The 26,074-nt window shown below is 37.8% G+C and overlaps 1 protein-coding gene across 1 annotated transcript in view; it reads left to right on the top strand.

The window, feature by feature from the left end:
• The window catches only part of pawr (PRKC, apoptosis, WT1, regulator), an 85,135-nt gene extending 59,360 nt beyond the window's left edge, over positions 1–25,775 (top strand). The window contains exons 3-7 of the mRNA XM_047390204.1: positions 790–915; positions 11,017–11,051; positions 16,378–16,495; positions 21,058–21,162; positions 25,040–25,775. Coding sequence (XP_047246160.1) covers positions 790–915; positions 11,017–11,051; positions 16,378–16,495; positions 21,058–21,162; positions 25,040–25,126 — 471 coding nt within the window. The 3' untranslated portion in view covers positions 25,127–25,775. The remainder of the gene's footprint in view (positions 1–789; positions 916–11,016; positions 11,052–16,377; positions 16,496–21,057; positions 21,163–25,039) is intronic.
• The last annotated feature ends 299 nt before the right edge of the window (positions 25,776–26,074 follow it).

Raw genomic sequence — 26,074 nt, 5'->3', positions numbered from 1 at the left:
GAAAAAAACCCAAAAATAGACCATACAATTAGTAGTAGCAATACCTCCCTCAGCTGTGTCCATGAAAGCGACACGGATAAACATCATCACTGACCCTAGAGTACTTTCTTCATTAAGAAAACAATCAAAGTTAATAGCAACAATAGCTCTGTCAGTGTTTTTTCAGAAAAAGACAGAGCTAAGCAGCGATTCACATACCCAGGATTATGTTTTATGTGACTGAAAAACCAGGAGGGTAAAATCAGCGTAAAGGTTTAACAAAACTAAACATAAGTAAAATAAGATTAATTATACATACCCAGAACCACTGGTACCTTTTCTGGTGCTAATCTAATCTTGAGATGGACTTACGTAAATTTAGGCAGCCATTTCTTTTTCTTATTTGCTATAAATCATGTTTGGAAATCATGGTCACAGTTTGTTTTCCACACAGAAAAAGAAATCAAAAGGTTCTGATGGAATGGGAGAGCAGTAATGCATAAAACATGAATACTAAGGTATATATAAAGATTTTAAAGCCATATATGTTTTGTCTTATGTTCAGCAGGTACGTGTTTTCTTACATTAGCAAGACGACGGCAAACAACAGTCTGATGGATTTATGACAGTGTGGCTTTGTAAAAGATGATCAAAACTACAAGACAATATTGTGCTGAATGCCACTGCTGGCATGTTATAAGTAAAACATTCTGCTTATGTATATTATATTTTAACAATACTGTGCTGTGTTTTTTTTTTTTCTTTCTAATTTCTGCTTTAACATTTTTCTATATTCTTTGACTCCATCAGAGTCTGGATGAGCTGGATGACGATGATACTGGAGAGAAAGACAGAAGGGAGGAAGAGGATCTGGTTCAGGCCAACACATTCCAGAATGAGTCTCTGACAGCTGACCCGGCCACCGGCGACCTACTGGTAAGAGCTTCAAACAAAGAGAAGGAATATCTTCTCCCAGCCTGCCCACCTCAGAACACTGCACAGATTGTTACTTTAGTGCTGCCAAACAGAGGCAGTGTTGCACAGGAAGACACCGGTAGACCTCAGGAGCTGCGTTTGTGTGAACAGAAAGCAGTGATGCAAAACACAAAGATGTTTCAGGATTTCATCATCCTTGGGAACACTAGTTGAAAGAGAAATGAAAACCCTAAAATGCATCTCAAACTGCTCAAATCTTGATCTTTCGGTGATGGCATCTCCTTAAAACGAGGTATTTAAAAAACATAAAACTCGACTGAGCAACATTCAGACTGCATTTTGAACCCTGTTTTTACCTCTTTTTTTGTGCTTAAGATGCCTGGTTTTGGGAGACATTTCTTTTTCTAAGCTTGCTAAGCAGTGGAGCGATTTATTTAATAGAAGCCCTTGCAGAGACAGAATACACTTCCTCCTATTAATTTTGATTTGATAATTTTGAATTTGAATTTTAAATTAGCAAGAATGAAATATTTGTAATTTAAGTCTTATTTTTTGAGCAGTTTTATGGTTTGAAAAACACAATTTTTACACTATCTTCAAATGAACACATATTGATTTCCATTGAGAAACTCTGCACAGAAGGGGGTTGAAACGTTTCCAGCTGTGTAGCAGTGACTAAAAACAAATTTTTTGTTATTTCTGACTGACACGGAAATTACCTTTTTTAAAAAAAAAAAAAAAAACCTGTTGAATCTTCCGCTGGGCGACATCTCAGCATGGATAAAAATGGTAGTCACGTTCCAGATGGATTGGCTGTTTTGCATCAGTGGGGCTTATTTTGTTTTGGGCTGGAAACTTAGTGGCTTGAAATACGTACACAAATACCACGCTAACAGGAAGATTGTGACAGCACCCGATGAGACATGGCCCTCATGTAAAAAAAAAAAAAAAAAAGGACAAATAATCAAAAGTAAGGAATTTGGCTATTTACTGAGTTACTTGTAAACAAACCGCATAGAGTTCTGCTTTGCTGCACATCTGATGGTGTTTTTAATTGTACATACAAATTCCTTCCAGCTGCAATCAATGCTTTTATTTTCATAACAGAAAGAAAAAATGGCAGTAGCCTATGATCAGAAAACACATTTATTTAATTAATATACTCAGTGGTGGGGAGGGAAACAGACTATTTTTCACCCCAGTGGGCCGTTCCAGTGTTTATCTGTCTTACAGACTCTGCTAAGTATGAAACCACAAATACAAATTAAACAAAAAATAAAATCATCTCCTTCATCGAACATGTGCACTTCAATTAAAAAATAAATCTCTGCTGCAGTTTTGAAGTTTTTTTTGGCAACTAATTCATCCATTTTTTGACATGTTCTAAATAGACAAATAAGTCCGTGCATGTCGACATTGCTCCACCCACAAAAAAGTCCATTGGTCACATGCGCGAGTATATCACCCATTCTCATTTGTTGGACTGGTGAATATCAATTGAAAAAAACGTTACATATCACCCAATCTTACTATCGTACACGGATGATGCTGTCTCATCTGGAACTTGGAGAGCATCTGTCGATTGTTCAATGCAGTTGTCAAATGGATGTGTGGCTGCTCCTTGGCAACACAAAAAAAATGGTGTGAGCACTCTTACTCTCTCTACAGACTCCTCACAGGAAAAGTGAGAACGATTTGTGAAAGTAAATAGGTGAAACGTGTCCTCGCCCACCAGAAGTAGTCTTGCTGGAAGCATTATTTTGCCACAGGATGACTAAAACAAATTTTGAATCTTGGCATCCCAGAATGAACAACCGAAAGCTTTGGGATTCGAACGCAACACATCTCATGCCACAGCTAAGATAGATTACTCTGGCATGCAGAGCAGACCAAACCTTCAGTGTTATTTTTTATGAGCATAAGGTTTTCTTTACTGTTAGTAGAAAAAGTCGGACATTCATAGGTCGTTTTATTTAATTACATCAATGCTGACCTATGTTTAGGAAAGGGAGATTTTCAGCTACTTCCATTAACTACAGCATTGCTTTACAAAGCAACTCAATGGCTTGTTAAAGTATTCAGGTGTTTAGAGAAGTTGGAGTGCTGAGTAGAAATACTGATCAGAACTCAGCAGAAAGTGTGTATCTGAATTCTGTTAGAATGTTTACTTTCAATTTTTTCATTTTGCTGTCAGAAGTTCTTACTTTTTTCCAAAGTAAAAAATTAGAAGCAGGAGCGGTGCGTTCGATTTAATGGACAGGGAGATTTTACACAGGTGGTGCACAGACATACAAAACCGCCGCTTGCGCTTAAGACAGGACGAACAATAAATCACTTACCATCTACAGACTTTTAAATAAAAACCGCGAAAATAACCGAACTGTCAAATTTTTTATTTATATGAAATCAAAACTTCACCACAATGCACAGAACAATATCTTCTTTGTTCAAAAGAAAAGACGGAAACTGAAGATGAAAAGTTATGCTTCATAAAATGGTTTATCATTGTTTCATACATGGCAGTTCTTTAACATTTCAAATATATATATATATATATATATATTCTTCATTGTCAAGTGATTCTAATTTCTGCCTTATACAGACAGCCTACATTAAACTAAAATATTGATACATTTTAATTAGTTTCAGTATGGACTTTGCTGAGAGAGAGATCTCGAGGGGCCACAGATGAGAGCAACAATTAACACACACACACACACACACATTATATTAGTTGGTAGCACTGTTGCCTTGCAGCAAGAAGGTCCTGGGTTCGATTCCTGTCCGGGGGACTTTCTGCATGGAGTTTGCATGTTCTCCCTGTGCATGCGTGTGTTCTCACCGGGTACTCCGGCTTCCTCCCTACAGACCAAAGACATGCCTGTTAGGTTAATTGGTCTCTCTAAATTGCCCTTAGGTGTATGAATGAGTGTGTGCATGGTTGTTTGTGTGTTGCCCTGCGATGGACTGGCGACCTGTCCAGGGTGTACCCCGCCTCTCGCCCATAGACTGCTGGAGATAGGCACCAGCTTCCCTAAGTACCGGCAAGAATTTAAAACTACTTTCACCCCTGATTAAAGCCCATTACGCAACATCACACTTTGGCAACCTCGTGCATTTCTTTCGAACATGAAAACAAATACTGTAACTATTGTAAACTACATGCCTTAGCACAGTTTAAAATAAAATGCTGAAATTCTGCTATTATCCACTGAAACAGAATGCTCCTGCTAAATCTCGTCTTACACCTCTATGTATGCTCTTACAGAAACCAGATGTGGATGTGAAGGATCTTGCCATTCATATCTCACTGTCACTCATTTGAAAGAGATATTTTCAATCTGACAACCTGCTCCATAAGCAGCAGGGATACATTTTTACTGTACAGCAATCAGACTGACATATGTGAAGTAAGAGCGGCTTAGAAAAATAGTTGTCTGTCGAGCTCCTTGTATCATGACGAGAGAAGTGATTTGCCATGGCAGCAGCATTATGTTATACAGTCTTCACCTGCTAGCTGGTATGAAAATATCTGGAGAAAAAGTCTTCAAAAGATGCTCAGTTTCTGTTCTTTTCATAGCCATATCTGTCTGTTAAATCTCTCTCCAGGTTTCAGAGCATTTTTGTTTTAGACAAAACAAACCGTAATTTTTCTGTTTCTATCATAAATCTAACTCATGTTTACGAGCATGGAAAAACCCATCCATGTTTTTTTCTTCTCTTTAAGCTCTGTGTTATCCTTCTGCAGGCCTTTGGTTCTGGTTAACAAGCCTTACCAGTGCTCTGCGATGTAAGTGCTACAGGACGAAAAAACTATTAAGTGATCTAACATATGAAACATAACTCAAGATTATCTGCTTGTAATGTGGCGCCAGGTCTGTCTGTCTCTCAACCTGGAGCAGATAAAGTAATGACTATCTAAATTCAGCTCGATTTAACAAGCCTCGTCTGTATTTTAAATTAACGCTCCTCAGTCCAAACATCTGATGCAGAACATCTTCTTTTAACAACAGGGAATTATTCAGCACCAATCATGTGACATTTTCTAGGAACAGCAGCTGCGTTTTCTCTGTATCTTTTCCTATATGAAAAAATAGTTGATCATATTCACACCTCTAAATCACAGATCACAGCTAAACTATTTCAAAGCATAGTAATGAGACACTTCTGTGTTTAAAATCTGAGATCTTAATGTGCTTACCTTATAAGTTTTACAACCTTTCCTTTGTAATGGGTTCAGGCTTGTATCTCAAGATGGCCAAATCTTGCTCTTCATGTATACTTTTATATTTTCCAGGTGTGATTTGGTTGTAAAACACATTGGCAATGAATGGAAACAGGTGAAAGTCTCCCATTTCTTAGTATAAATGGCATTTTCCATTCACATGATGGTTTAAGTGCATTATAGTAATATAGCATCTGTCACAAGACAGATTGGAAGTCAAAATTCTGATACACAATCTAATATTTGGAAAGAGATATTTTTGATTATTATGTATTTATGTATGCATTTAAGCAATCTGCAAAATTCTGTTTTGTATTGAGAGAAAACGCACACAAACTGTAAATTACAGTTAAATGTATTTTCTTACCTGAGACAATTTATGCTGACAAACGCCTACTGTTACCTCCGTGGTCTGGCTGCTGACCCGGTTAGAACTACCTGTTACAGCTTGAACTGCTCTGTGTCCACGTCCTTCTGCCTTTCAATGTTTAGGAGAGAGTGTTTTTGGTGTGAGAGGAGAAGTCTTCCCTCCTCACTTAAGCTCATCCAAAAGTAAGACCGCTCACTCTAAACTTTCATGTGTTAACGACACTTCCATTAGAAAAGGGTTTTGTCTAGAAAACGTTGTGATTGATTTTGTGCTCATACTTTCAAGAATTTTAGGTTGTCTGATAAGATAAAGCATGCTCTTATGGTTATTTTTCTTTAATCATTAAATGTAGCTGTCAAAATCAAGACGAAGGCTGAACGTGACTGCAGGTGCTTAGAGTGAACACTAGTCATGTTTCCAGCCTCACTCCATCAAAAATTGGCATTTTGAGATGTTTTTCTTCAGCTGGTGTCGAACTCTGACAGGTTCTTTATAAAATGTGAGTAGGGCAAAACATTCTGTCTAACAATAGACCTGTAAGGCACAGAAGAATCTGATTTAACCTTAACAGTTTCAGTTAAATGTTGAGTAAATGTCAGTAAAAATCTGCAAATGTTTTAATTTAAAAACATGTTTTCCTGTTTTAAGATCTAGGAGTTGTCTCCCAGCATCAGAGCCTTTGTTCTTCTTGAAAAGGCCACGTGGATTTTGTTTTTGCGTTTACTAATAAAATTATTAAATGCCTCACGAAAAGCTGATCCTCATTAGTAGTCAGAAGGGCAGCCCTGTTTTACAACATAAAAGAATATTAAAGGTTAGTGCTGGGGGATATGGAAAAAACCATATATCACGATAAAGACTATTTTATATCACAATAACGATATATATCACAATATACCCCCAATTTTTCGGTTATTCTCTGAAAAATAATGTCTTCGCTTACTTTTTTCCAACTTTATTTTAAAGTGACAATTTACAGAGCCCGCGAGGGGACATGGGGGATTTTTTTCTTTTGTGTCCCCAAGCAATACTTTTGCGTTCGCTCGCAAAAGTTGTTAATCACCTTGAGAAAGCTGTGCATTTTGTTACAGGAGCACAGATGACAAACTTCTCACAAAACAAACAGCACTGATATGGCATTGATATGGTTTATTTGTCATATGCAGGTTCACATGCTGTCAACAATGCGATTAAATGCTTAAGATAAGAAGAACCGTTCAACTCAATATGAAAACAAAAGCAAAAAAAGTACACATCATGCAGCAGCAATAAGCAAATAAAGTGTCACAGATGTGGTTTCGTGCAGTATTATTGTCCAGAGTTCAGTAGTTTGACAACTTGTTGATAATAACTGTCTTTATGTCTGATTGAAGATCCTTGTATTTAAGTCCGATTTCAAAATAAAACTGTATAAATTTCCAAAACGGGTCTCCCACAAAGTATTGCGAGATAACGCAAAGACTATTGCGAGCGAACGCAAAAGAAAAAACATTTCCCCATGTCCCCTCGCGGGGTCCGTAACATTTAACTGAACTGTCACAAATGAGAAAAATACATTTTAGTGCAGCAATATATGTATATCAAATGACAACAGATGAGGCAGAGGTAGAGCTGCAGTAGCAGCTTCTTGAACCCAAAATGTATCCAAATCACAGACGTAGCCCCCATTTTTGGTAAAAGAGCTTTTTCTTGGGCTGTCTGCGTACCTGTCTCTGTTTGTTGCAACCCCGGGTATGAGACTTCAGCCTCTGGCGGCTCCATCTTTCAGCGCTCATGAGTTAAATAACGTAAAGCATGTCACAAACCGGCATGTGAGTCACATAACGTAAAGCAGCGTCATGTCGCAAAACCACAAGACGGAGCTTCTTTGCGAAAAACCTATTTTTTATTCTTGTTTATCACATATATAAATTGAGTGTATGCAAAGTGACAACACTAATACATTCATCGTAGCCTACTTTATGAAATTATTTATTGATTTTCTTATTGATTATTTATTGATTTATTGATAAAATTACAGGGGTTGGACAATGAAACTGAAACACCTGTCATTTTATTGTGGGAGGTTTCATGGCTAAATTGGACCAGCCTGGTAACCAGTATTCATTGATTGCACATTGCACCAGTAAGAGCAGAGTTTGAAGGTTCACTTAGCAGGGTAAGAGCACAGTTTTGCTCAAAATATTGAAATGCACACAACATTATGGATGACATACCAGAGTTCAAAAGAGGATAAATTGTTGGTGCATGTCTTGCTGGCGCATCTGTGACCAAGACAGCAAGTCTTTGTGATGTTTCAAGAGCCACGGTATCCAGGGTAATGTCAGCATACCACCAAGAAGGACGAACCACATCCAACAGGATTAACTGTGGACGCAAGAGGAAGCTGTCTGAAAGGGATGTTTGGGTGCTAACCCGAATTGTATCCAAAAAACATAATGTGCACCTCAACTCTCCTGTTTCCACCAGAACTGTCCGTCAGGAGCTCCACATGGTCAATATACATTGCCGGGCTGCTATAGCCAAACCTTTGGTCACTCATGCCAATGCCAAAAGTCGGTCTCAATGGTGCAAGGAGCGCAAATCTTGGGCTGTGGACAATGTGAAACATGTATTGTTCTCTGATGAGTCCACCTTTACTGTTTTCCCCACATCTGGGAGAGTTACGGTGTGGAGAAGCCCCAAAGAAGCGTACCACCCAGATTGTTGCATGCCCAGAGTGAAGCATGGGGGTGGATCAGTGATGGTTTGGGCTGCCATATCATGGCATTCCCTTGGCCCAATACTTGTGCTAGATGGGCGCGTCACTGCCAAGGACTACCGAACCATTCTTGAGGACCATGTGCATCCAATGGTTCAAACATTGTATCCTGAAGGCGGTGCCGTGTATCAGGATGACAATGCACCAATACACACAGCAAGACTGGTGAAAGATTGGTTTGATGAACATGAAAGTGAAGTTGAACATCTCCCATGGCTTGCACAGTCACCAGATCTAAATATTATGGAGCCACTTTGGGGTGTTTTGGAGGAGCGAGTCAGGAAACGTTTTCCTCCACCAGTATCACGTAGTGACCTGGCCACTATCCTGCAAGAAGAATGGCTTAAAATCCCTCTGACCACTGTGCAGGACTTGTATATGACATTCCCAAGACGAACTGACGCTGTATTGGCCGCAAAAGGAGGCCCTACACCATACTAATAAATTCTTGTGGTCTAAAACCAGGTGTTTCAGTTTCATTGTCCAACCCCTGTATGTTAGAAACGATAGAAGAGAAGTAGCACAATAGACACTTTTCTATCGTCCCCACGATATGTATTGTCTTATCTCCCAGTACTCTTAAAGGTAATCTTTTCATAAGCGGCATCTGCAAACGGCAGGAGAATTTAGAATTTAAAGAGCGATCAAGACATAAATAATGGGCCTTTAAATGTCCAGTCATTATACAAGTTTACACAGTGAGCCCGGCTCAGGGTTCTGCAGAAAACCCACAGAATGGAGATGATGTTGAGAAGTGGTCTGCTCTATTTTAGTGATGAAGTGAATAGCTGTACCAAAATGTGAAAAGATGTATAAAGTGACAAATCAAAGTTGATTGACTTTAAATTATACGATATGTTCTATCTTTACTAGATAAGTTTTAGTTTCCTTACTGAATGTAATGAATTCTGTCCAGATTAGAAACACCACATTTAATGAACTCCCAGCATCTTTTTTTTATCCACTAAAACACAGATAACTCCTTGTATCTGCTAGTGACACAGCATGAAAGAGGGATTTTTTAAATCAGTTTATGTAAAAATTCTTCTGAATGAAATATCATGTTGAACATTTAGTTTTCCTTTGATATAGTTCCCAGAATTTTTCATACTTTTTTGAAAAATTAAAAGGCATTTACACCTCATGGAGCAAAGCAGTCACGAACCATGATGCTACCTTCACCATGCTTCTTGTTCAGCTTTGTTTAGTCTGTTCCTGTATTAAAAACCTCTGGATGGCAGGATGTGCTCTCAGTCATTGTTCTTTAAAGGTTTTAAGCAGCGCACGGTTCACACTAACTGGTCTTTGTTAAATAAAAAAAAGACTCCTAAATGTAATCTCTTTAATCTTGTCCCCTGATTTCAAGTGGCTTTTGGAAAAACACATTTAAAGAGTGGCTTAGAAACCTTATCCAGTCAGAATCATGAATAATTGTGTTTTTATGAGGATTTGATTAAATGGTTTTCTGTGTTTAGTTTAGATATTTGGGAAAGAATTCCCATTTTATTGCAGTATTGACAGATAGATTTCTGTGTCACATTACCTCTGTTCGTCTGTTTCAAATGAGCTTAAAAACACTGGCGCAGCAGCAGTTTTGATTGCTAATGGAAGCTTTGGCATATTCAAGCTCAGTTCAGGAGGAATTTATTTCCTTTTACAGATTCCTCATACTTTATTCAACATATGCCATTGTGCAGAGGCATAGGAGTAAACACACATTTACATTTAGACAGCATATTTATTGAAATCCATCTGTGATTGAGGTAAGCATTGTCAGTGGATGTGTTTGGTAGATTTACACAGGTATTATGACTTTAGAAATGAGGGAAAAAACAATGAACTTAAAATATGAAGAATGCACATCTGAGGTACACAATAAAAACAATTGCCAAATTAAAAGCTATGCAGTTGTTACTATGTTTTGAATTATTACTAAATGCTAATCCTAATATATTTGTATTTTACATGTGTTTAGAGATGGTGTACCTGTAAAACTATATGTTTTTGCAAAAACAGACCATGTACGAGAAAACAGAATTGAGCAATGGACGGCAGAAATGTAATTTATAACACTTGTCTTATATCGATCATTAATTTCTGTAATTGTAGAATGACTCTAACCTAGTTAACCTAGTTAGTATGGTCAGACCCAATATTGTACGTAGATAATGGTACCCTTAAAACATCTACTTCCTTAAGACTAAATCCATTTTTGTGGTGGAAATTTACTGATGATGTTGCTAACATCGTTTTTAAATTTCTCTGAAGCAGCTCTGTTGCTCTGAGGTTGGACTCTTCACTGCTCAGGAAAATAGAGATCCATATTCATCTCTCAGAACCTGTGACGCACTTCAGTTTTATTTTTCTTAAGGGCGATGTCATTCTCTTTCTGATAGATCTAAACTTTAGATCTTTTTAAGGTTGTACAATAATGAGAAAAATAAGAGCAAAAAAAAAACGTCACTTCTATGTTTCAAAACAAGATTGCATTTTCCAACTTGAGGCTACAGAGTTCCTGGTGAACTATGAAATGAAACAAAGCCCATCTATATCAGCTCAGCAGCTGCTGCCTTTAAACTTTCATACACAACCTAAGGCTCCTGATGAATTTGTCGTATTTCTGTGGATGTTTCTTTTCTTGTGGTGAGCTAACAAATCCTCAGGCAGATTAAACGAACACATTGATGTTTTTCTCTTTATGCATTCTGTGTGTAAATTAGACATCATTTTCCATTTGTTTTGCAGGAAACCCCGAGAGCTGGATCTGGACTTTATAAGAGGTAAGATTCATATTTGAATTTTGATTAGATATATAGTCTTATTTTTGACTAATCTGTCAAAGGAATGAATAGAAGTCTGGTGATAACAATTGCAAGATTTCCCCTGAAATTGTTGGACTGTTTAGAGTATCCAGTATTTTCTTCTCTCAGTGCAGCTTGTTTCTTGCTGTTATGGTTCAAGAAGGATGATAGCTGATGGCTGTTTTTTGAACAGTAGCTGACAGGACACCATCTGGACCTTTGACACTTTGTTCAGGCCATCACTTCCCTGCTGTGGCAGGCATCGAGTGCTGAAAGCAAATGGTTTGCTTTGAAAGGTTTTGCGGAAAATGACTGGGTCACTTTGGTTTATCTTTGCTCTGGCATTTGATGAAAGGCTTTCAAACTGTTTCCTCTCAAAAACATCTACAAACATTATCCTTGTCCTTTTTTCCTGGCAAACATATTTTCTATTCCAGTTACTGTTTTGTTTGATCAGGTGTAAAGTATCAAGACACAACTATTTATTTTTTTATTTTACTTTATAACCAAGGAGGATACAGCAAATATTTGTTTTGCTGTCTGCAATCAAAGTGAGCAGTTGTAGTTCAGCCCCGAGCCTGTTTCTCAAGCTGACATTCAGTCTGTGCAATAATTATGGCTTCTGCCCCATCAGCTGGCCTGGCTACACTTGAACACTCTGCGATTATGCAACAGGTAACCTGCCAGGTGGGCTGGGCTGTGCAAGATGGCTAAAAGAGTGACAATACAAAGCACTGTTCAATTTACTGTCTTCAAAACATTCCTTTCCACTGGTTAATTGTTCTAACGTATGTTAGGCAAAACACTTTAAGGCGTGAGTTTTTTTTTTTCTTTTTTTAGAATCATACTGTTGTGATGATTAGTCGCTTAAGTGAGAAATTGTTGATGTTTTTAAGATGATAGTTTCATTGAAGCAACAAAGCAGCCCTAGACCATCACACTACCACCACCATGTTTGAATGCTGGTATGATGCTTTTGTTTTTTTTGCTGAAATGCTTTGTTAGTTTTACACCTGGTTTAATTGGAATCACACCTTCCAGGACGTTCCATTCTTGTCTCATACGTCTGCATAATATTTGATTGGGACTCCTCGAGATTGAGGTCTGCAGAGCTTTCAGTGATCTTCCTACATCATTTGGGTCCTCTTAAGCTACATTCACACAAGAGGCAAATGCGACCTGAATCCAATTCGTTTTTTATTTTTTGCCAATATGCGACCCATATCTGACTTTTTTTATAGCAGTCTGAACGGTACAAATTCTTTTCTTTTCTTACATACATACAATTTTTAAAGCGTCCGCAGTCTGAACAGTCATGTCATTTCATCTGACTTTCAAGCCATTGTCCTAACTCTGACTACGCATGCACTCAGACCTTTCTACAGAAGTAGCAGTCACTGCTCCACAAAAGGCTATTTTTAATAGTTGTGCTGTCTGTTTTCTTGCCTTTGTCTTATGATGTGGTCATTGTCAGTTCCCATTGCTCAACAACTGTGTGACGTTAATATCCTCCTCCTGTGCATACCGGTCGGTATTTGGTCGTGAGCCGCTCTGACTGAAGCCTGACGGCGGTCGCAATTAAATACTAGTGTGAACCACCTTGCAAAAAAAATCAGATTTCAGCCAAAAATCTGAATTGAGCATCAAGACCTGCTGTGATTGCCGCCTGAGATTATTTGCTGATGCACTGGAGTAATTTTGGTCACCCAGGCATTCCTTGAAAGGTTCTCCACTGTGTCTTGATTTCTCCATTTAGGGTCAATATCTCTCACTGTGGTTTGTTGACGGACATGATGTGCTGCTTGTTGAGATGTTTATCTGACTTTATCAGCCAGGTTCAGTTTGCTGGGCAGGCAGTAATCGGGCATTAGTTTGTCTGTAAATAACAAAGTTATTTACAGACAATGTTTTAATGATTTAACAAAAGGGTCTAATTCCATTTACTCATAGGGCCACATTGATCTGGATAGAATTTCCCTTTAAATCATGAAATCATCATTAGAAAACCTTTTTTTGGTAATTGGTTGGATGGGCTGTGTGATTAAAAAAAAATGTAGTTTAATCTGAAATCTTAAGTGTTAAAACCTGTAAAGGTGCAAATACTTTTTCACAACACTGTACATTTTTAAATGGAAACGTATTTAACAAGAAAAATCAAAAACCTATTTCATTCCAGTAGTTAACTGCTTTAGACTCATTCAACAACCAAGAGCGAATTCAAAAAATAAATAATAATAAAATCCATTTATCCATCCATCATTGATTTTTGTCTTTAATTCAGTTTGATTGTTTATTATCATGTTTCAGATTAATTTGCACATCTACAGAGCTTTTAGTGGGTACATATGCAGACTGGCCTTGAGGGGTGCATTCAAGTGACATTTTTCACATATGTTACCGGTAATAAATTGACTACATTCAGCTCTATTTTTACTGTTTATAAACTGACAAATGTCCTGCTTAGTGAAGAATAAGCATTATATGTTAATGGTATATGTTAGGGTTGAGCTTTCTTACTTTGTGGTGTGGCTTCCGGTAAAGGTTTGGCTTATTCTGCATCAGTATTGGAGTTTGTGGAAAGACACTGGTATACCTGTGGCTGCTGCTGCTGCTTCCCCTCCTGTTTGTGCTTTCCCCTCTCTCCTGCTGAGACTCCCAGGAGTGTGTGATTGGCTCAGCCTCTCACTCCCTCAGACCTAACTCTGCGGGGTACTAATGGGCCACAGTGTGATATTTAGTCTTGAGGCCGATGTTTAGGCTCGACTTCAGCCCCTGCTGTGCATCCTGGAGAACCCTTGTTGAGTGTTTCTGGGCGACACCGGAGTTGACAGGAAGAGGTGCGTGAAAGGAGACCGAAGGCATGCTTTTTAGTTTTAGCTTTTTAGAAGCATCATGTTAAGATCTTTTTATTCTTGTTGTTTCTATTTCAAATGTATACCTTTCAACATGCTCATGCACAAGAACATATAAGAAAAGCTGCATTGAAGAGCATCAAGAGACAAGTGGAATATACCTTGTCAAGGAGAAAGCTTCAAGAACTCTTTGGATCTTTGAATGAAAAGCAATGGCCTCTGCAATACTTTGCTCTTTGAAGAAAGCAACAAAAATAAGCTGCTGGTTCTGTAAATGTCACAGTATAAAAATACACCTGCTGTGTGTGATTAATGTCACTGTAGTCCTGGAAGCTAAAACACTGTTTTGACCTAATGAGATTTTGATTTTGAATTTCATAGTAAATAATGAGATGGTAAAATGCCTCATGTAGATGATATCATGCTGCTTTGAGGGCAATAAAATGTTTATTTTTGACATTTTCTCTAATTCTTTCAAGATATTTTTGTATATGAAAGTTTTTGTAGGTTGTAGTTGAAAATATTTGCTCTTTTAAACTGTTTTGCTAATAGAAGTTTTACTTCAATACATTGCTAGTTAAGAAAGTGTCATTATTAATCGATAAGGTCCTGCAAATCTGAAGGGAATACAGTTTTTAGTTTATGAAAATATTTAAATTTAAATTATTTATTAGTGCTTTATTAAAAAGCTAGAACCTTAACTTGAAACCATATTGTAACTATTTAAACTGTTATACAGAATATATTTTGGTTTTTTTTTGTCCGTATAACTCAGCTCTTATACAAACCCATTCAGTAAATTAGAATTATTGAAAATTTCATTAATTTCAGTAACTTGGCTCATAAAGTGAAACACATTATATAGATTACCTGCTCACAAGCCTTTATTTCTGGTAATTATGAAGATTTACTGCCCACTGCTGATGAAATACAGAAATGTAGGCTTTTTATAGATATGTTAGATATGTTTTATAAATGCTTAAATGTCATTTTAAAAAAATACTCTTAATCAGACAAACAATCCTCACTGGAACACACATTGTAATTATTGAATATGACTGTATATACAGTATGTACATAAATCATATAAATAAGAGCGTCCCCTCCTTTCTTGGCTTTTGACTATTTGATTTAATAAATCGTCCATTTGCTTTCCCCCAGCACTAAGCTTCACTGGGGAGCAGCCCTAGATCCACCTTTTCTGGCAGCTCAAAGTGCTTGTTTGGTTGCCACCAGATTCCAAATGAGCCTCTCAAACCTGCCCAAACAAAGCAAACTGTCTGAGGAAAACGGTTCTGGACCAGAAAGTGTCTTTCATACATGTTGGGATGGATATTTCCATACTCACCCAATGTCTCTCCCCTCAGACATATGTTTCAAGAGAGGCTGGACTCTTATCTACTCTGGAGTCTAAACCCTATGTTGAAATATCATAACTTTATTTAGTTGCTTTGCTTAAATTGAGATATTAGCTCCAGCCTCTTCCCTTGCAGGTGAGGTGACATTAGTGACAGTAGGCATATATTGCATCTGACATTGTCATCACAAAATGACGTTATTATAGCCTCACAAGATTTTCTGTTATCTTACAGCCCTATTGGGCAGGTCCTGAAAAAAGTACAGATGGAACAAAAAGGTTACACTTGTTCTTTTGTATTCCAAACAGCATTGGTGTCTACTTCAGCAGAGAAATTATTTGAACAGTCCCCCTACAGGCATTTAACTGAAACCTGCAGATGCCACACTAATTAGATTCTCTGGCATGGAAATGTTGTAAACCTGTCACATTTTGCTTCCATCAGTTATTGGGAGTTTTTGCAGTCTTGGTTGCAAAGAAAACAATTCAAGAGTTTCCCCCCCCCCCATCGATAATTATTTGAAAAAGGCCAATCAGAAAACAAACTGGACGAGTAAATAATTTTTTAGTTGATTTGTGCAATAAGCTGCAAGTGAAAATTAAGATAAGATTTGTGTTCTGCTCAAGGTTAATTCAGAACCCTTTAAATCCATTTCTTTTCTTTACAACTTAACAACAGTGACGCACACTTGCCACTGCCATGCCAGGAGGCTATTTGAGTCTGGAATATAAAAAATATTTTTTAATCAGAAGCCTTTTTGTACCAAACTTTGTACCTCCCTCTTCACCGTTAAAAGAATAAAAGGTAGAGGGGGTGTTAATATTTCAGGCCTAATTAAAAGGGCAAATACGCAGAAGATATGCCCACCTGTTCTTTTGATGATGGATGTGTCATCCTATTGAAGTTCAATAATGTGCCTCTGATTCATACCGTCAAAACAGCCTTGATGTTAATATACGACACTTGGAATGAGACAATAAGACCTGAATGTCACTTTATTTTTTATTTTTTACAACTTCATGAAGGACATGAAGTTAAAGGACTGATATTAAAGTTAAGCAAGGTTTACATATGGTCTGTTTTGTTTTGTTACAGCTCTGCAAGACAGGCGAGTGAAGAGGAGGACGGTGGGAACAGCAGACAGCGAGAAAACCGCCACAGCAGAGAGGGTGGGGGTGGAAGTCTGGAGAAGAGGGTGGAGGAGCTGGAGAGGGTACGTACGCGGAGCTGTTGTTCTCCGCCTCCACAGAAACACAAGCAATGTTGTACTTGTCATCACATGCCTAACCTTAGATAGGGAAATAAAGGGTGACTAAACAGAGCATCTGCTCTCAGGTGAGGTTTTGAGAAATCTTCTTTTCCTGCCAAACAGGCGTGATATTAGTTGACTTCTGGAACTTGATCATTGCATTTCATTATTGTTCACTGCATTTTAATGGGATGTTGTATGGAACAGTGCATCAAATGGCGACATTTAGGGTTGAGCTGTACACTCTGTCCCCTTTTAAATAAAGTTTCATAATAATAGACCAACACAAACTGCTGCATAACAGAAGAGAAAGAAACAGTATTTTATTTTTAATTCATCTAATAAGTAAGATATGCATTTGTATTCAGCGTCTTTTACTGTGATACCGTTAACTGAAATCCGGTAAACGCATTGCCATTCAGAGGTCATATAATTAGTACGTACTAAACATAAATGTGTTATTTAATAGTGGTATGAATACAGATGCTCAGCGAAGGCCTTGGAGGTTTAGAGAATTTTGTAAAGGTTTTTTGTTGCGTACCGATCATGGCTGCTCACTTTTCCTTGAAGGTAAATATTGCTAATAAAAGGAAACAAGCACATCTGCCCCTCCTATAAAGTGGACAATTTGCTAATTAGACTGAAAGTGATTTCCTGTGTTATTGATAGGGTTACAGATCCTTCTCAAAATATTAGCATATTGTGATAAAGTTCATTATTTTCCATAATGTCATGATGAAAATTTAACATTCATATATTTTAGATTCATTGCACACTAACTGAAATATTTCAGGTCTTTTATTGTCTTAATACGGATGATTTTGGCATACAGCTCATGAAAACCCAAAATTCCTATCTCACAAAATTAGCATATCATTAAAAGGGTCTCTAAACGAGCTATGAACCTAATCATCTGAATCAACGAGTTAACTCTAAACACCTGCAAAAGATTCCTGAGGCCTTTAAAACTCCCAGCCTGGTTCATCACTCAAAACCCCAATCATGGGTAAGACTGCCGACCTGACTGCTGTCCAGAAGGCCACTATTGACACCCTCAAGCAAGAGGGTAAGACACAGAAAGACATTTCTGAACAACCTGGCACCTGCTCACAGTGCCAAAACCACTGGTAAATGGTTTACTGACCATGGTATCACTGTGCTCAATTGGCCTGCTAACTCTCCTGACCTGAACCCCATAGAGAATCTGTGGGATATTGTGAAGAGAACGTTGAGAGACTCAAGACCCAACACTCTGGATGAGCTAAAGGCCGCTATCGAAGCATCCTGGGCCTCCATAAGACCTCAGCAGTGCCACAGGCTGATTGCCTCCATGCCACGCCGCATTGAAGCAGTCATTTCTGCCAAAGGATTCCCGACCAAGTATTGAGTGCATAACTGTACATGATTTTTTGAAGGTTGACGTTTTTTGTATTAAAAACACTTTTCTTTTATTGGTCGGATGAAATACGCTAATTTTGTGAGATAGGAATTTTGGGTTTTCATGAGCTGTATGCCAAAATCATCCGTATTAAGACAATAAAAGACCTGAAATATTTCAGTTAGTGTGCAATGAATCTAAAATATATGAATGTTAAATTTTCATCATGATATTATGGAAAATAATGAACTTTATCACAATATGCTAATATTTTGAGAAGGACCTGTACTATTAAAGGGACAGGCTGCATGGTGGCACCATTCTTAACACTGCTGCTTTGCAGCAAAAAAGTCATGTATTGGGATCATGGGATTGGTTTTTCTTACTTGGAGTTTGCATGTTGTCCCCATGCATGCGTGAGTTCTTTCCGGTTACTCCAGCTTCCTCCTGCTCTCCAAAAATATACATGTTTGGTTAACTGGTTACTCTTGCTCTTAGGTGTGTGTGTGTTTGCAAATTAAATAAAGGGAGAAAACATTTAAAATAAGCACTTTATCTGAAGTGCTATGCATTGTATAAATCATTTCAAATGTCTTTTATAAAGTAAAACTAATTAAATAAATGTAAAATAAGTTGTGGGTAAATTCAGAATGAAAAAAAAAGAGAAATACGTGCACCAGACGGCAAGCATAAAAAGCAACATCAACTGCATTGTGGTGGCTGAAGGATTTAACTTGAACTGGCCCACAAATGATGATATGCTTTAGGACCTTATTAAACCTTGGCCCAAAACTGGGCTGTTCATGCAAGACGGACATGGAAAACACTGAACAACACAGTGGAAAGTCTTTAATAACATTCGGTCTTAGTGTAGATGACCTTATCTTAGTGGCTCAGCTGTAGTTGCTGCCCTTTTCTCTATGTACCTGTACTTTTATAGGATGTGAGTTGCACCTGGGTAACACAAGACAGAAACTAACAATCGAAAGCAAGTCCCAACAAGAGATTTTACAGACCCCTAATCTCACTGTACTTGTGATTGATATTTCAAATCAAAATTGGATCATCTCAATGTTTCCCTCCTCTGCAACATTGGATTGTTATATTGAATGCCTTAATAAAAAGAGCTCTGCTCAGATAATTTTTCCAATTTGAGTTATTTGTCTAGCTGCTGAATTTTTGCCTTCCTGAAAACTGTAGCAGAAATCCTCACTGTCGTTGGAAGAGATGACCTTTAACAGTACAGATATTTATTTTCCTCTTGCACGCCGCTATCAGACACTCAACCTCTCACTGCTTCCACAGTTTAAAAACTCCACTCGAAATCAAATATCACCCGAGTGGCTTTGGTAAGAAGGTTTTTAAAGTAAGTACTGCGGTGACCTCCCTGACTTCATCGCAAGTTGTTTCTTAGGGTCAAATGATTAGGAGTGCTGTGGAAACAGTTTGCTGGTTGTTTCTGTCACTTTTATGCACATAGCTGAGCTTTGATGATGGTCTGTTTGCCAGAGATTTATACTTTAGATCCTCGACAAAGACCGAAAACCTCCACCAAAACCATGCAGAAGTTCTTGAGTTAATTGTTTCGCACATAAGCAAACAAACTTTAGGCATGTCTCATCAAACAAGTTGAACCCTGAAAAGCTACTGAGATTTCAGCTCTTGTTTGTGTATTGGTTTAAAACGGATACAAAAAGTATTTGTTCTGGCGTCTATGTGGGAGTTCAAAGATTTAGTTATGTCCTTTTTAAAAGATTTTCTTTTTAAAACATTTACTTCCTCTTCATGATTTCCACAATTGGTCACTATGGAGACACTTTCATATCTATTTGCACCCACAACAGAAAAAGTACAATGTGGAAATAATGGCTTGAGCTGCGTTAACGTGATAAAAGAACAATATGTTTGAAAATGTAATCTGATGTGTTCAAAGGCTTTACCCCGCAGTCTTATTGCATTAAGAGAAATATTGAATTTCAAGCTGTGGACGTAGGCAGATTTTAAGACTGGCTTTTAGGTACCGTTTGCTTGTTCAGATATTCTGGGGAACTGAAGGAAGCAGAATTAGATAGTAGGAAATGTATTTAAGAGTTTGTTATTGTGGTCAACTGATATTCTAATGTTTTTTTTTTTTTTTATCATGTTCCATCACCGATCAGCTAAATAAAAATATAAACTTTCTAATAAAGGTTCAGGTCTAGCATGAACATTGGGATTTATTCATTTGGACTTCTTTCTTTCAGATGGCCATTAATCCCGCACATTCTGGTTAAATCTGAAATGTAATTAGGATTTAATTATTTTCGGGGTGTATATTATTATGGAACACTATTATGGAGAAATATTATTTATAGAGTTTACATCCTATCCCATTCTTTAAAAGTTGCTTCCATCCATTCTTCAGCCCACCATCTTTCTTCTTATCCATCATCTATACATCTGTTCTTGTATCTATCTGTGATCTGTCAAACCATCCAACCATTGTCCCTCCATCCATCCTCCTATCCATTTATCTTTCTGTTTATATGTCCATTCATTGATTCATTAATTCATCCATCGGTTTGTCTATATATTAATCTTCTTGTCTGTCCCTCCATCCGTCAGTCCAATAGACAACAGTCTTTTACATACCTGTCCATTTGTACTTATACATCTATCCATTTGTTTGGTTAATCTATCCATCCCTCCGTCCGACCCTCCACCCAATCTGTCCGCCCACATGCCTTTTGTTTGTCTCTTTCCGGTCTTTGCAGGTTTCATATTGAAAGCATGATCACCCTAGAAACAGGTGCCATGAATTCACAGTGAACTTGTGCATTTTGCTTTACGAACTGCCTGAAAGAGACTAAGATCCCAGGAAATTTGAGCCTCGAAAAATATGGAATTTTAAACTTTATAAATTTACAAATGGAAAATGTGCAGGAACTCTGAATGGCTCGAGTAATACTCTTGTAATAAACAATTGCAAGACCAAAAATCTAACATAATTGTCTGTATAATGGTTATTCTGTTCTTTTTACGCAGTAATGTTCTATTGTATGTTTGAGAATGTAAAAAGCATTTTATGTGTAAGTAGGCCGACTAATTGCAAAGCTTCCTGGGTTTAGTGATTCTTTCTGAACCTAAATACAGTCATACGCTTCTGCAGGAGCTGGCCTTTGTGCTACAGGAACAATCCAGGTTGCTGAAGACCCTGCAAGACAAAGATGAGGTCATTGAGAAGCAGAAGGAGGAAATCGAATTGCTGAACCTGGTAAGTGCAGCCTCCATCATCATTATATGTGCTGTCGTCTGATATTTTAAGTATTTCTTTGTCCTTGCAAAGTGTGGGCAGCCTGTGTAGACTTTAAAATCATTTGGCATTTTACTGAAGTTGTGTATAACAGTTCTGAGGGTTTTGTGGGCTGAACAACATATTTAGTCTTCACATGACTAGGATTCAAACAGAAAAACTTTGTGTTAAACAATGCATACGTCAAAACGAGCTTAGAGTTTATGTTTTACAACAGCTTGTCTTGCATGTTTTTGCAGATGACCTGTGTAAAATGCAGCCTTAAAAGTTACTTAAACATCTGATTGAAAACTTTCCCAATGAACTTCACTCCCCTCCCTTTCGTGCTATTTTACATTCAATGAAAGTACAGCTAAAAGCCAAACAAAAAGATCATGAAATTACAACCGTACCTACTTCTCAATCAGTGTGGTATTGTCAGCCTGATGGGAAAGCAAAGATTACAATCAGCCACCATTTTAGTGGAAATATGTTATTTAACAGCTGGACTCCTCCTCTAAAGAAGGGCTTTTGAAGTTCACCATACCCAGCAGATACAGTGTTGTCTTTATTGTCAAACTGATCCACAATCAGCCAGATATTTTCATTAGATATGTTTCTCACAGGTCACCCTCAAATGTGTCACGTTGAATATTAGGTATTATGACCTGCTTTTTAGTGATGTCTTTTAAAATTGGTGGGGCTCTTTTGAATGTTGATTATGTGCTTGACTATTAATAAAGGGCATCCTTGCCTGACACAACAATCTTCTGTTTCTACAATAAATTTAATCTGACTAATTTATAGTAAGTTCCTTTGTTAACTTTAGTTCCAAATTGTCTGAAAAGAAATCTTCTTAGGCATTTTGATACCAGTCAAATATTAACTTTGCACAAAAATTATAAAAAGCATTTTTGAACAAGGACACTCTCACACACTTCAGCCTGTTTTCTCTGCACCAACAGTCTATAAGACGATAAATTCCTGCACCCTCTAAACCTTTTGACCCAGACACTCAACGATCGCAGCTCAACTCTGGACCGTTGCCTGCTTTTGCTTCATCCAAAGGCTTCAAATTGCTTGACAGAACATCTATCTTTTGGGTTTTCTAGGAGCAAATATGGCAGATATCAGAAGAAAATTGTTTTATCAAATCTATTCAGAGAAAACACATCTTTTATTTCTGTGGAACCAAGGAAAATCTAAGCAGATCAAACATAGCAGTCAGGGATGTGCACATTTTTGGCAGCAAGTTGAATTAATCTCTTTTGGCTTTATCTGTCTGCTTTTGTTGTTATGACGAACGCCACACAACTCATCTGTAAACACAACGGGTGCAATATTGCAGGAGACATCTCTCTGATAGCATCACAGGGACATGGATCCTGTTCTAACAGTAGGGCTTTATATAAGGATGCAGGAAGAGGCCTGAGAAATATCACTGAGCGAGGGTGCTGCAGGGGCTGTATGTCAGACAGGAGATAACGGCTGATCCAGTTAACATCTCTGCAGAGGAAGATTGAACCCTTGGACACCCTAGAAGTTTATTTGGGTGAAAAAAAAAACCGATAACACTTAGATTGTGGATTTGTATCTCCTCCTAGATAAGCTTTCGAGAGAGAACTCCTATCTTTGGAGTTCACATAAGTTCAAGAAGGTGTGTTATTGATCATGATGTGTAATAAGAAACATTTTGAGCTTCAAAGTAAAAACATGCATTGACTTTCTTAAAAACAATATTCCCGCTACTATTACCGTATTTTCCACACTATAAGGCGCACTTAAAAACCATTAATTTTCTCAAAAAATCACAGTGCGCCTTGTAATCCGGAGCGCCTTATATATGGATCAATTGGTCAATTGGTTGATCCATACTGGTTGTACACGGCGCTCTGTCAAAATGTTTCAGTACGACTGGTAAACTACAAAGCCGCACCGCTCGCAGCATTACGGCTACCGTAGTCAGGGGCGTCGCCGAAGTAATAGCGGTAAACACCTGTACTGTGCTTACTCCTAGTCCGACACCACTTGTGTGTGTATAACGACCCCAAAATTGCACCTTTCAAGAGACACGCTTACGATGCTGAGTTCAAACTCAAGGCTGTCAGCTACGCAGTCGAACATGGGAATAGAGCAGCAGCGAGAGAATTCAACAGTTAACGCTACTATATTGTGAATGTTCTAACGTTTGATTTAGTGCATCAAACGTGTTTACTGAATCAGGGAAAAGTTCCCTTTCACGTTTTAACTAACGTTTGATTTCCACTTCATAGACTCCAATGCATTCCTAACGTGCGGTTGGCTCTATTCAATAAAATTCTATGTAGAGGAGACCTTACCATGAGAGTGAATCGAGTTATCAGAACGCTGGTTTGTAGTGTATTAATAAAGTTTGACTGACTGACTTATCTGACTGTTTTGTTGACATTCTCTTTAGCTCCATCTAGTGGATGCATAACGTAACCCCAGTCAAACGTTTGACTGCAGTAGCTTCTATTCTATGCGCCTTATAATCCGGTGCGCCCTATATATTGAAAAAAGTTCTAAAATAGGCCATTCATTGAAGGTTCGCCTTATAATCCGGTGCGCCTTATAGTGCGGAAAATACGGTAATATTATTCTGGCATTTACCAACTCCTGAGGTAGATATCTAGCTCCTTTAATTATTAACAACTGTCTGCTGGTTGAGCACTGGGTCCAGATTTCTCTGAGAGCAGTTACAAAATCTGAATGATCAGGTTGATACTGAAATATCTGCAGTAATTTGACAAAACGACATTTATGCTCAAATATTTTATTTAAGATAATATGATGCATTTACTCTTCTTTCATTTCTTTTTTCTTGTAGTAGATATCTAGAATAGACAGACTACAATTAGCAGATTGGAAATGTAATGTTTAAAGTACAGTAAAACATTACCTTAAACAACGAGGAATATGCATTAGAGGACTAGCAGTGAAATTTTAAATAGGAAATAAAAAGAATCTACGACATGTACATTTTATAGAAAATAAATTGACATGATAAACTAAACAATAAAGTCAACTTTTGTGGTAAATTTCAATAAAATATTTTTGTGTTCAGTCCTAATTTAAAGAATCGAACAGTTTATGCCCATCTCAAGTTTTCATGCAGTTGTTCAGGACTCTGGCAGCAGTATTCTAGGTGAAGAGCAACTGCCTGAATGACACCATTACAACAATATCCGTCCAACATTCCTGTGAATGATCAGGGTGCAGCCTGAAAATGAGTGAAAAAGCACCTAAACCTTCAAAAACCTTCAGAGAATCTGAAGAACTGTTCATCAAGATCACTTTTAAAGATTAATTATAACTTTGGGTCTTTAGAAGGACATTTCAAAGAAAAAATGGGGACACAATGTTTGCTGAATGCTTTACATTAGGATTTCATTAAAAAACAAATGGGTTGGGTACCCAATTTATTTCCTTTGCATTTTTCCTTTAAAAAAATCCCAGAGTAAAGATTAGATACGTTTTCCCCAGACTCCCACATGTGTCTCCTCAAGATAACTCTTCAGTTTCCTCCAAATGTTTTTCAGCTCATTTTCAACAACGCAATCATAAGCGGTGATGGAGGCGAGAATAAATGAGAAGTGTCAGCTTGATGAGAGAGAACTGTGGCTACTTGGAGCCACCATCATTTGCAACTAATTAATGCTGTTAATGACTAATTTGCTGCTATAAGACAACCTCACTTTTCATCGAGTAAAACTGGTTTTAACTTTCAGACTTATGGTGCACAACCTAAACAGGCCCACTCGGAGGCACAAGGAGGCTAGGTGTTGAATATTCATGTGGCAGAAGGAACAAACATTGGTGTGCTGTACACTCTCCACAGGACCTGGATGAGATTGAAGATGAGAATGAGCAGCTCAAACAGGAGAACAAGACTCTGCTGAAAGTGGTGGGACAGCTAACAAGGTAGAGCTGCTCTGAGCGGCCCAGACACGGAGCAGCGACCAGACCTATCTCCCTGGCGTCCTGCTGGAGGTCAAGTCCTGCAGCGTGGCCTTATATCTGTTTTCATTTGGTGTAGATTTAATTTAGCTTCTCATTCGAGTTGGACTCTGGTTATTTGCCTCTTTTTTTCAATGTATCCCTCTATAAATTTTGGAATGTTTTGTACCCAACTTTTGTAAGTACAGAATGGAGCCAATCGGATGTTTCATGCCAACTTTGTCAATTCATACCTGACAGGAAGAGTTTAAAATCCTTTTCTAGAATCCTAATGCTAATGAAGTAGGGACGTTGTGTAAATGTAAATAAAAACAGAATACAATGATTTGCAAATACTGTTTAACCTATATGAAGTTGAATACACTATAAAGACAACATATTTAATGTTCAAACTGATCAACTTTTATTTTATTTGCACATATTCACTAAATTTGAATTTACCATTGATACATTACCTTTCCTTTAACAACACTCAGTAAGCATTTGGGAACTAAGGACACTAATTGTTTAAACTTTCTAGGTGGTATTCTTTCACATTTTTGCTTGATATATAGTTTTTTTTTCATGTTGTATTTTGCACTTCATAATGTGCCACATTTTCAATGCACATCTGTGAAGGCATCATTAATGCTGAAAGGTACATAAAGGTCCAAGCAATGTCTTTTTCAGGAACGTCCCTGCTTATTTCAGCAAGACAATCCTAAGCCACATTCTGCACGTGTCACAACAGCGTAGCTTTATAATAAGACTGTGCTTACTGGACTTGGCCTGTCTGCAGTCCAGAACTGTCTCCAATTGAAAATGTGTGGTGCTTTATGAAGTACAAAACCCTGGGCTGTTAAGCAACTGAAGTTGTACTTCAAGCAAGAATGTGAAAGAATTCCACCTACAGATCTTCAACAATTACTGTCCTCGG

Source organism: Girardinichthys multiradiatus, chromosome 17 (genome assembly GCF_021462225.1).
Source record: "Girardinichthys multiradiatus isolate DD_20200921_A chromosome 17, DD_fGirMul_XY1, whole genome shotgun sequence".
Taxonomy (NCBI): Eukaryota; Metazoa; Chordata; class Actinopteri; order Cyprinodontiformes; family Goodeidae; genus Girardinichthys; species Girardinichthys multiradiatus.
The sequence above is the reverse complement of the archived record's forward strand: the minus strand, read 5'-3'. Positions and strand labels throughout refer to the sequence as shown.